This window comes from Myotis yumanensis, unplaced genomic scaffold (assembly GCF_028538775.1).
Source record: "Myotis yumanensis isolate MYYU_CA2020_CCGP unplaced genomic scaffold, mMyoYum1.0.hap1 SCAF_2, whole genome shotgun sequence".
Lineage (NCBI taxonomy): Eukaryota > Metazoa > Chordata > Mammalia > Chiroptera > Vespertilionidae > Myotis > Myotis yumanensis.
Window position 1 is genome coordinate 15,288,544 of NW_027223753.1, and position 11,381 is coordinate 15,299,924.

General features: G+C 37.8%; 1 protein-coding gene across 1 annotated transcript in view; it reads left to right on the forward strand.

Moving 5' to 3' along the window:
* CLIC4 (chloride intracellular channel 4) overlaps positions 1 to 10,461 on the forward strand; it is a 54,790-nt gene extending 44,329 nt beyond the window's left edge. The window contains exons 5-6 of the mRNA XM_070404378.1: positions 6,537 to 6,718; positions 7,895 to 10,461. Coding sequence (XP_070260479.1) covers positions 6,537 to 6,718; positions 7,895 to 8,059 — 347 coding nt within the window. The 3' untranslated portion in view covers positions 8,060 to 10,461. The remainder of the gene's footprint in view (positions 1 to 6,536; positions 6,719 to 7,894) is intronic.
* The last annotated feature ends 920 nt before the right edge of the window (positions 10,462 to 11,381 follow it).

Genomic DNA, 11,381 nt, shown 5'->3' on the forward strand with positions numbered 1-11,381 from the left:
CTCTTACCTGTCTCATACAATTAAATGCCTTAAATAAGCACAGTAAATGAATGATCCACCTCCTTATTTCTCCAAATAATGAACAACTTACATAGAGATGGATTTGTTGTTTTATATGGTAAGTCATTATAGGCAGGTCTTTGATTAGTTTTACCAGCCTGTGAAATATTTTATAAACTCTAATATTTTACAAAGCTTTGGGCAGTTTTAAGACCTCATTCTAAGTAAGGGATTAAATGCCTAGATGCTACAGTATTTTAGGTTGGGGTCCAAAGTAAACATAAGATTTAAAGAATAAAATAAACACTGATGATAGATAGATTGAGAGATAGAGAGATTGATAGGTAAAATATATAATTCTTTTGGTAACATGTCCAAGTTGGTTGGGAGTAAGAGTTTGTGAAATCTTTTGAAGCATTAAAGGAGATTAATGAGTAATTCCTTTTACGGGGATGGGTTAGGTACGACCTGTCCCAAATCTGTTTATCTCCCCAGTTAATTTATATAACTTATTAAGCCCCCAAATGTAACTAATAGATAATTTATTAGTCTGTTTGGTATTTATAATATTCTTCATTTCCCTGAATTTACTAGTGATGAAAACCTGCCATTATATGCTCTGAAGCATATTCCTTAATGTCCAAATTCCTATTTTTAAATGGAGGAATTGAATCTTTGTGTTCTAATGAGTTCCTATTCATTCAAGATTCATTCTCCTTCCCTTTCTCTCTTTCTGGAAAAGTGGAATCAGAGGATGATTGTTAATCATTGTAGCTATGAAACTGCATTATATATTTAACCATCTTTAAATACGCACTACTTCTCGTGTTTTCCTCTAATGTGTTACCTAGCCTTTAAACATTGTTTATGTCAGATTATCCTTTATTAAAACTAGCAGGAGATTTAAAATATAGTTTTATCCATGTAAGTGTTCCTAATTTTTGTTTTCTTCTTTGTGAATTGTATTGTTTTCTACAACAATTAGGGACTTGTTACATTTAATGGTTTCTGCCTTATGTTTACTCATTTGAATTATGCAGGTACTAGAGTTATGCCTGCTTATTTAAAAAGTTCAAGTAGTATAAATATAAATTTAATAAAATTTCAGTGCTCCTTAATCACATGTAATCTCTTCCCCAACAGTACACATCCTTTTTTCTATGTAATTTTGCAGTGTACATAAATGTGTATTTATATATTTACATTATGCACTTGTCTTTTTCACATATTATGTGGTGGAAATTCTTTAGAATATCGAACCTTACTTCATTGTCTAAGAAATGCTGCTCAATATTTCATAACGTGGGTTTTTAACCATATCCCTGTTGATAGTCATTGAGATTGTCTCCGGTTTTTTTCATTATGACAAACAATACTGCTTTGTTCTAGATTCCAAATAGGTTAAAACATTTTATTCTCCAAAAGTGTATACCAGTTAATATTTCTACTAACGTGAAATTTCGTATTCATTTCCCCATACTTCTGACCCTGGTGTGTGCATGTGTGCTAATCTTAAATTTTGCTGTGTTCTCTTAGGCAAAAAAGGGTGTTGTGATTTCCATAATTTAAAACTGGCTGTATGGCTTCTATTATACTTACTCATTTTTTTGAGAGCCTTTGAAAGACCTTTTTAGAGATGCGAGTGTTACTACAGCAGGGGTATTGGAGAACAATAGTGCTACTTACTAATTACAAGACAAGGAGCTACTTTCTGGTGGCCAGCTGCTGCCTCCTAGTGGTTAATCTTTACATTTTCTTATTCTCAACCAACTTCAGATTCCTTTGTGATGGTTTCAAAACTTGTTTATTAAATGATGCTCTTTAGTGCCTTTCGATACTTCTGTTTTTCTTTATTTTGTTGGCCATCCCTTATATTGACACATAAAAATTGTAGCAAACTAATTCAGCATTCTTTTTTTTTTTTTTTTATAATATATTTTTATTGATTTTTTACAGAGAGGAAGGGAGAGAGATAGAGAGTTAGAAACATCGATCAGCTGCCTCCTGCACATCTCCCACTGGGGATGTGCCCGCAACCCAGGTACGTGCCCTTGACCGGAATCGAACCTGGGACCTTTCAGTCCGCAGGCCGACGCTCTATCCACTGAGCCAAACCGGTTTCGGCAAATTCAGCATTCTTTGTGTTCACTAATATACCTTTTATTCTGACATTTCTAACTTTGAAAAATTACCCAAGATTCTAGTCAGGTACAACAATTCAACTTGATTGCAGGTGCTGTGCTAAGCCCAAAATTATAGAAAGAACAATAATTGTAATGTTTTGTTATCTTAATTTTAGTTCGTGCCTTACATCTGGGATCCTAAGCATCATATGATATAAACCTTGTAAATTTAAGATACTTTATTTTCTATTGGATACATTTGAAAATTAATTCATAAAAAGGATTTATTTAGAATAGGTTGAAGATTACTAGCTTGCTCACTTGCCATACCACTCGAATCCATTTCAGACATCATTTCCGTGTTTAAATTTAGGCAATGTTATCTTCCTTACTGGCCATGTTTCTGTTCATTGTAATCATACAAGGAAGAAGTTCATGATTTAGTAGACTGTTAGTTTAATGTAAACCAGCCCTGAGTTGAAAAATATAAAGGTTTTAAAATGTAATAGTAATAGAAAGTACCTGTATCAAGGACTGAACATAACTAATAAATTTTTCTTTCTTTCTATTGAATTGATTGGGGTGACACTGGTTAACAAAATTATATAGGTTTTGGTGCACACATCCGCACAACACATCATCTGTACGCTGTATTGTGTTCACTACCCCAAGTCAGGTCTCCTTCCATCACCATATGTGCCCCCTATACCCCCCACCTCCCTTCTGCCCCCTCCGCTTGGCAATTACCACACTAACACATTTTTAAAAAGCGTATTAAAAACTACAAGATACTCAGTGATGCTGCTTTTTTTGCATTTAAAAATTTTTTTGTGCAGTCTTCTATTTTTAGCTCTCATGGAAATTTAGACAGTTATAATCATTATCCCATTGTTTCTGTGGTGAACTTGGTCTGTAACATTACATTTGTTTCCAGGTGTACAACATAACAATGTGACCTTTGTATATGCTATAATCACCACCATAATTCTAGTTTCCCCCTTCACCAATTTTGCCCATTCCCCAACCTCCTTTCCCTCTAATAACCATCCATCTATTCTGTTTCTATGAGTTTTGTTTGTTCATTTGTTTTGCTCTTTAGATTCTACATATGAGTTAAACAATATGGTCCAGGCGTACCTCAGAGATACTGTGGGTTCTGTTCCAGATCACTGCAATAAAGCGATATCTCAGTAAACGAGTCACATGAATTTTTGGCTTCCTAGTACATATAAAAGTTATGTTCCTACTATAATCTAGTGAGTGCACAAGTCTTTTATGAATCATAATCTTTTTGCGGTGCAGGGTCTTGACTCCATGTTGGCAGCTGACTGATCAAGGTGGTGGTGGTTGCAGGTTGGGGTGGCTATGGCATTTTCTTAAAATAAGAACAATGAAGTTTGCCTCCTTGGCTGATTCTTCCTTTCCTGGACGGTTTCTCTGTAGTATGTGATGCTGTTCGATAGCATATTACCCACAACAGAACTTCTTTCAGAATTAGTCAGTGCTCTCAAACCCTGCTGCTGCTGTTTGAACTGAGTTCATGCAGTATTCTAATCCTTTGTTGTCACCTCAGCAATCTTGACAGCATCTTCACCAGTAGATTTCATCTCAGCAAACCGCTTCTTCTGCTCATGCATTCGAAGCAACCCCTCATCCGTTCTATCATGAGATTGCAGTGATTCAGTTACATCTTCAGGCTTTACTTCTGACTCTAGTTCTCTTGCTGCTTCCTCCACATCTGCAGCCACTTCCTCCACTGAATCTTAAACCCCTCAGTGTCATGCATGAGGGCTGGAATCCACCTCCTCCCACTGTTAATGTTGGTATTTTTTACTTCTTCCCATGACTCATGAATGTTCTTAATGGCATCCGGAATGGTGACTCCTTTCCAGAGGTTTTCAATGTACTTTGCCCAGATCCATCAAACGGAGCATGATTTATGGCAGCGATAGCTTTACAAAATGTATTTCTTAAATAAGACTTGACAGTCAAAATTACTCCTTGATCCATGGGCTGCAGAACTTCAAGAACTTTCCTTTGCATGAATTCACAGCGTGGCTAATTGTTTGGCGCAAGAGGCCTAGCTTTTGGCCTACCTTGGCTTTTAACATGCCTTCCTCACTGAGCTTAATCATTTGTAGCTTTTGATTTAAAGTGAGAAATAATGTGATTCTTCCTTTCACTAAATACTTAGAGGCCATGTAGGGTTTTTAATTGGCCTATTTTAATATTGTTGTGTCTCAGGGAATAGGGAGGCCTGAGGAGGAGAGAGATGGGGGAATGGCCGGTCAGTGGAGCCGTCGGAACACACACAACGTTGATTGATTAAGTTCCGTTTGATATGGGTGTGGTTTGTGGTGCCCCTAAATACTTACAATATTAACATCAAAGATCACGAGTCAGGTATCACCATAACGAATATAATAATAATGAGGAAGTTTGAAATACCGCAAGAATTACCAAAAATGTGACAGAGAGACATGAAGTGAACAAACACTGTTGAAAATGGCACTGAGCCCTGCCAGTGTGGCTCAGTGGTTGAGCATTGACCTATTAACCAGGTCACAGTTCGATTCGTGGTCAGGGCACATGCTGGGGTTTCGGGCTCGATCCCCAGGAGGGGTCATGCAGGAAACAGCCAATCAGTGATTCTCTCTCATTATTGATGTTTTTCTCTCTCTTCCTCTCCCTTCCTCTCTTTGAAATAAATAAAAAATATTTTTTAAGAAAAGAAAAATGGCACTGATAAACTTTGCTCAACACAAGGGGCCACAAGCCTTCAATTTGTGAAGAACACAATATCTGTGAAGCACAGTAAAGCAGACTCAGTCAGATGAGGTATCTCTGTATTTGTCTTTGTCCGACTTATTTCAGTATAAAATCCTTCATTCCTTTTTATCTAGTTAAGGCCACTGTCTATTGTCTGAACTACTTGAAGGGACCAAGGGATGAGTAGGTGGGAGCATTTTGGAAGAAGTGTTGGGGTAGGATATATTTATGTTGCTGGTGAAATATCTAATGGGCAGCATGTGGAACTTGCCTTTTCCCATAATAGATCCAACTTTATTCAAATTTATAGCTAAAAAGGTTGTCAACTCATAATATTTAACTTTCTTTTACAACCAAGTACTGTAATCATTTGTGTAAATTTATATATTCTTGGAGTGGGGGGTGAAGGTGGATTGGGAAGGTTAAGGTTAAGAAAGGATGAGAGAAGATCTGTCTATATTTATTCCATATTCCTTTCTAATGGTGTCCCCACCTCCTCTCTACGAAGGTCACTAACTTGACTTTCCAGATACACAAGGGTTGGCTCTGTCCCACTTCTCTCTAAATCATGACAATTATAGCACCTTAATCTATTTGTCTAGAGCAGCTGTGGGCAAACTACGGCCCACGGGCCGGATCCTGCCCGTTTGAAATGAATAAAACTAAAAAAAAAAAAAAAAAAAAAGACCGTACCCTTTTATGTAATGATGTTTACTTTGAATTTATATTAGTTCACACAAACACTCCATCCATGCTTTTGTTCCGGCCCTCCGGTCCAGTTTAAGAACCCATTGTGGCCCTCGAGTCAAAAAGTTTGCCCACCCATGGTCTAGAGACACCCTCAATTCAGCTCTAATCTGACTTCTGTTTTTCATGTTAGTATGCAATACGCTATTCTTGGCTTTCTGTGTAATATTAGTGCAAAAACTCCAGGGTTTTTGCTCAGATTGTTTGCATTGGGGTTTAACAACACATTTTGTGGTGAAAAATCCAAATATTCTTAGGGGAGTAGGATTTAAAATTGAAAGTAAAAAATCTGTTTCAGCAGGATTTTCTTCCCTAGAATTGAACTAGAAGGTTTGCTCTTTCTCACCAATCTTTCCAGTTTATTATTTTTATTATCTTTTATTGATTTTAGAGGGGGAGGCGGGGGGGAGAGTGAGAGAGAGAGAAAGAGAGAGAGAAACATCAATGATGAGAATCATTGATGGGCTGCCTCCTGCAAACCCCGTACTGGGGAATGAGCCTGCAACCCAGGCATGTGCCCTTGGCTGGAATCGAACCCAGGACCCTTCAGTCCACAGGCCGACGCTCTATCCACCGAGCCAAACCAGCTATGGCTAATCTTTCCAGTTTAAACATCATCTATGCTATGTATTCATATGTGGGCTGTTGAGCTATTAACAAGATTTTACAGACACCACTGTCTGAAACTGTCATGCTTGTTTTGATATTTATCTGAACAAATCTGTCTCACGCCCCTGCCCCATGTAAGTAAGCCCAGGAGGGCAGGCACCTTGTCTGTTTTGTCTTTGTGCTTAGTGTCAGAGCGAGCATTTGACAAACAGTTACTGACTGAAAGTGATGCTTCTACTTTGGGCTTGGGTGGGCCCCCTTCTCATCGTATTCCCATCTTTCTTTCAGCATTGGAGAGGGGTCTCTTGAAGACACTGCAGAAACTGGACGAATATCTGAATTCTCCCCTCCCTGATGAAATTGATGAGAATAGCATGGAGGACATTAAGTGTTCCACACGTAAATTTCTGGATGGCAATGAAATGACATTGGCTGATTGCAACCTGCTGCCCAAACTGCACATTGTGAAGGTAGGCCCGTAGGATGTGGTGTCTCATTGCCACTAGACCTAGTCAACTATGTACTAAGACAGCGCTTCTTCGTGCGTAAACTTTTCTGATCTTCTGACATGACTAGTTCTCCCTGCCCCCTCCGCCTCCCACCCCCCAAATAGTGTACTTTAACGCTGCTTAGGCCTTACACATCATAGAGTTAATGAAATGGAAATTATGTCTGAAAATTGAGGTGTGTGAGAAAGAGGGATATTACATTTTTCTCTGACTGCATAAAAATTCAGAGATGTAACAGGTAACTTTGGATTGGAGTTTGCTAACTGACATGTAATCAGATTCTGCTCTGTGATCACCTGGCTTTTTCTATCCAAGGAAAACATGCTTATTGAGCATGCATTGTATGAGACACTGCTAAATAGAATAGTAATAAACACTAGTTGTGCAGTAAAGGTAGAGACAGAGGAAAACAGATCTAAAATAGTGTGTGTGTGTTTTAAGTCTCTGCCCAGGGATTTCCCAGGGCTGTCTCTCTGGATGGCCAGAGCAGGTGTTTGCAGTCAGTGTCACATTTCTCAATCTCTGGTGTGGTTTGCAGTCCTCGTCATTATTTAAAACTAGAGCCCTGGTGCACGAAATTCATGCACTAGAAGGGGGGGCTTCCCTCATCCCGGCCTGCGCCCTCTTGCAGTCTGGGACCCCTCAGGGGATGTCTGCCTGCTGGCTTAGGCCCACTCCAGTCAGACATCCCTCTCGCAGTCTGGGACCCCTCGCTCCTTACCATCTGCTTACTTGCTCCTTACCACTTGGCTCGCTGCTCCTTAGCGCTGCCACCAAGGCAGGAGAGGCTCCCGCCACCGCCACCACACTCGCCAGCCCTGAGCTCGGCTTCTGGCTAAGTGTCTGCATTGAGCGTCTGCCCCCTGGTGGTCAGTGCATGTCATAGTGACTTGTTCCACCGTTCGGTCGATTTGCATATTGGCCTTTTATTATATAGGATTCTAGTTAGATTGAAGGTGACTTCTAACTTCATTCTCCCCCTCTCTGATGAAATTGATAGAATGGTATAGAGGACATTAAGCTTTCTTTCAAAAAGGAGTTCTCAGAGTTTCACAAAATCAGTTTTCCTTAAAATCTAGAGATGTTTCTGGTTAACATGGAAAATAAATGTTAACTTTTGATCTCTTTGTCTTTCAGGTGGTGGCCAAAAAATATCGCAACTTTGATATTCCAAAAAGAATGACTGGCATCTGGAGATACTTAACTAATGCCTATAGTAGGGACGAGTTCACCAATACCTGCCCCAGTGATAAGGAGGTTGAAATAGCATATAATGATGTAGCCAAAAGACTGACCAAGTAAAACAGCACTTCTGAGCGAGGTCTTCACATCACTTCCTGATTAAGAATATGCTTTTTCTAACAGACTGCTCCTCTTCCTATAAAATAGAAATTTTATTTTGCATGAACATGGCAGTTATTCAAGATTAGGATAAAGGATAGATAAGGTATAGTAGCTATCTTTAAACATACACTCCTAAGCAGTATTATTTTAAAATTATTTTACCCTGCCTACCTCCCCTAACCCATATCCTCCTCTCTTCTAATTTGGAGACAGTTCATCACAAACTTTTTTACTTTAGAGGTAGTTTCCTATCTCTAGAGCCCTCCCCATTTTGTCCTTTCACTGTGTATAGATGGCAGGACTTCCGAGGTGCAATGTTTAACTGTTAAAACTGGTAAGCATGACCTCATCAGTCAGCCCCAAACTGGTGCATAATGCATGGTACAAGGGATATTTATGTATTTTTGGAATTTTATATTTAGTAAGAGTATATGAAAGGATTGCTACTGTATCAAAACCCTCTGTTTCAGTTTAGTCTATCCTGGAGAAGTGCTGAAGGTTTCACCACCAGAGGAGAGAGCCTTCCACAGGAAGTCACTACAGATTTTGCTATTCTGTTTTGTACATGGATTTTCACGTTTCCTAAAAGCATTTATTCTTTTACACCAATGATAACATCTGACACTATGTAGAAGCTAAAAGTTCAGAGGGAGGGATAATATTCTCAACCTTTTTTTGAGCATCTTATCCATATAAACTAAACCAACGGGCACCTTGTACCTGTCTCAGTGTGGTGTTTGCTAACGTACTTTGCCCAGTGCCATTCATTTGGAACGTTACTGCTTTCTTTATTTTAAAACGCTCCTTTTTAGGTCAGCATAGATCTTGCTGTTTGTAGATCTTTTGAGCAACACTACATAAACTACTATTTAGTTGACTTAGCTATAGCAGTACAATGAATAGGAAGGTAAAAATTAACACAGAAATTAAGGTTTGTCAAAATATCAAATAGAATTTTGTTTCTAAAGCTTATGTGGGAAACCAAAAAACCCATTCTCCATTCTATATTGAAAATAAGACAAAACACACAGATTAGCAGCTGTTCCATCCACCCCCATTTACCGTTAGACTTTGGGCTTACGCCTTTTGGACTAAATTACAGTTGTTACGGTGAGTCACATTTACAGCAGTTTTGCCTAATGTCAGCCATTGCGTCTCCTTCCATTACATTTTTCTGCAGCCACGTTGAGGAATAGCATTCTGCATGTTTGTTTTTTAAATTGAAGTTCTAAAGCAGGAGTTATTTGTGCTCTAACAAGGGAGGATGAGCTTAGTGGAAACAGAACGAGTTTACTGTTTATTTACTCATTTTTTTTCAATTGGACTTTCTGGATGGGATTGTTACTACAGAACGTTCAGTAATTTTTTTTATCTAACTTGTTTAAGAAGCCTATTTCTCATAGGCTGTTTTTGGAAATTTTAAGTATATTGCTTTAAAATGGGCAATGATTTCCTCCCTTTGATATGCTAACATTTAGTAAGCACTGGCTGTATGGAAGCAACCTGATTCTTATAAGCATACTGCATTTTTTTTTAATGTACCAGTAATTAGTACAAAAAGATAAGTAAAGCTCCATATTGTATCTATTTGGCTCAGGGAGATTTTTTTTTTTTTTGCTTTGTTTTTCTTAAAATTCTCTATTGCTGATCAAAAGTTTGAGCACCCACCTTTTGTGTAATTAATATTGGATGTTGATTTATCTGGTTCCAGGAAGAACTACTACAGGTTATCTATTGAGAAATTCTATAGCATTAGCTTCATTGGGTAGAAATGTTACATCTGCCACCACTACACAGACAGCCATCATCACTTTCCCTATTTTTAAATAATGGTAACTTGGCATCCGAGTAATATTGAACCTTGCTCCAGAGCTTAGAGGTGAAAAAGAGTCAAAAGAAGGGGTGTTGTTCTCTCCAGTGAATGGTGGACTAAGTGGTGTGGAATAGAGAGCTAATGAGGAAAGAGCATCATTCCTTAGAATAAATAGAATGATGAAAAATACAGTCTAAAACTCAATTGTGAAGTATTTTTACCTTGAATACTTATTCTCTATCTTTGAAAAATTTATCCGATGATTGTTCTCTATCTTTAAAAAATGTATCCCATGATGCATCCCTCTCCATGTCCAAGGAACAGGTAGGACTGTTATAACATTGATGAAGGCAGAATGATTTTTTTCTCTGTAGAAAGACCTCATTGCTTTTATCAGGGAAATTAGTTAATGAAATTGAGATTGGCAAATGGACAAAAGGCGGTAAATAGGGTGATCCCAGCAAATGCTCTTTTACCCCATCTTATATTTGTACAAAGATTATAGCTTAAATCTTAGAAGATTTGGGAATAAAAGTTTACATGACAATTCATGTGGTGTATGGGTTATATAATGGAAATCATCTGTTATTATTTCGGCAACTACTGAATCATTTCCCCCTTCACTTAAACCAACAAGGAGATTAGAGTCTGAGTGGAAGCTCTGTTTCCCAAGGGATTCTGTGAAGTTTTCGTGTTCAACAGTTGGAAGTTCTCCATTTCAGTTGATGACTTCCTTTAAAAAGAGTAAATGCAGTTTTTCTGTACAGCTCTGTTACCTTTTACTAGGATTGTTGACTTGTGATGAAATTAATATAAGACTTTTTTCTTGGTAACTTTGGTTTAGACAACTTACCTTTAAGCCCCTGAGCAATCTGTATACAATTAAGACATTTCTGACACATACTCTTACCCTAAATTGATCAACTCTAGAATTTAGGCAGTTTTACTTCTGTTGAGTTTTGAGTCTCTCCAGAGTTGCATGTAAATAGCTTTTATTTCTGTGCATTTAAAATATCCATTTAGAAAATATCTACAAGGTAAACATGATAAATACATATTTTTTTCATGAACATTTTGATACACATTTCATCAAGTTGATTGATCAAACAATTTCTTATACTGGCTGTAATAGTATTTGATTCAGAAAGAGGGAAGCATTCATTATCTATATACTATGTGGGCTTTTTTATTCCATTCTTGAAAAAGTATCAAATGTTGGGGCTGTCAAATTTATATTTTTATTATGGAAAAATGTTTCAACTCCCCAGGTCATAATGTTGAATAGAATTGGAGTATTTCCTTAAAAATTACTTGAAAAGGCAAATGAAAGCCTATTGAAGAATGCTTGTATTTTTCTTTTGTCTCTGGACCCAGTATATTGCTGGCAGCTATTGTATTAAAATAAAGTATATTTTCACTATCATTAAAGGTTCTTTTTTCTCCCCCCTCATGAAAATAAATGATAAT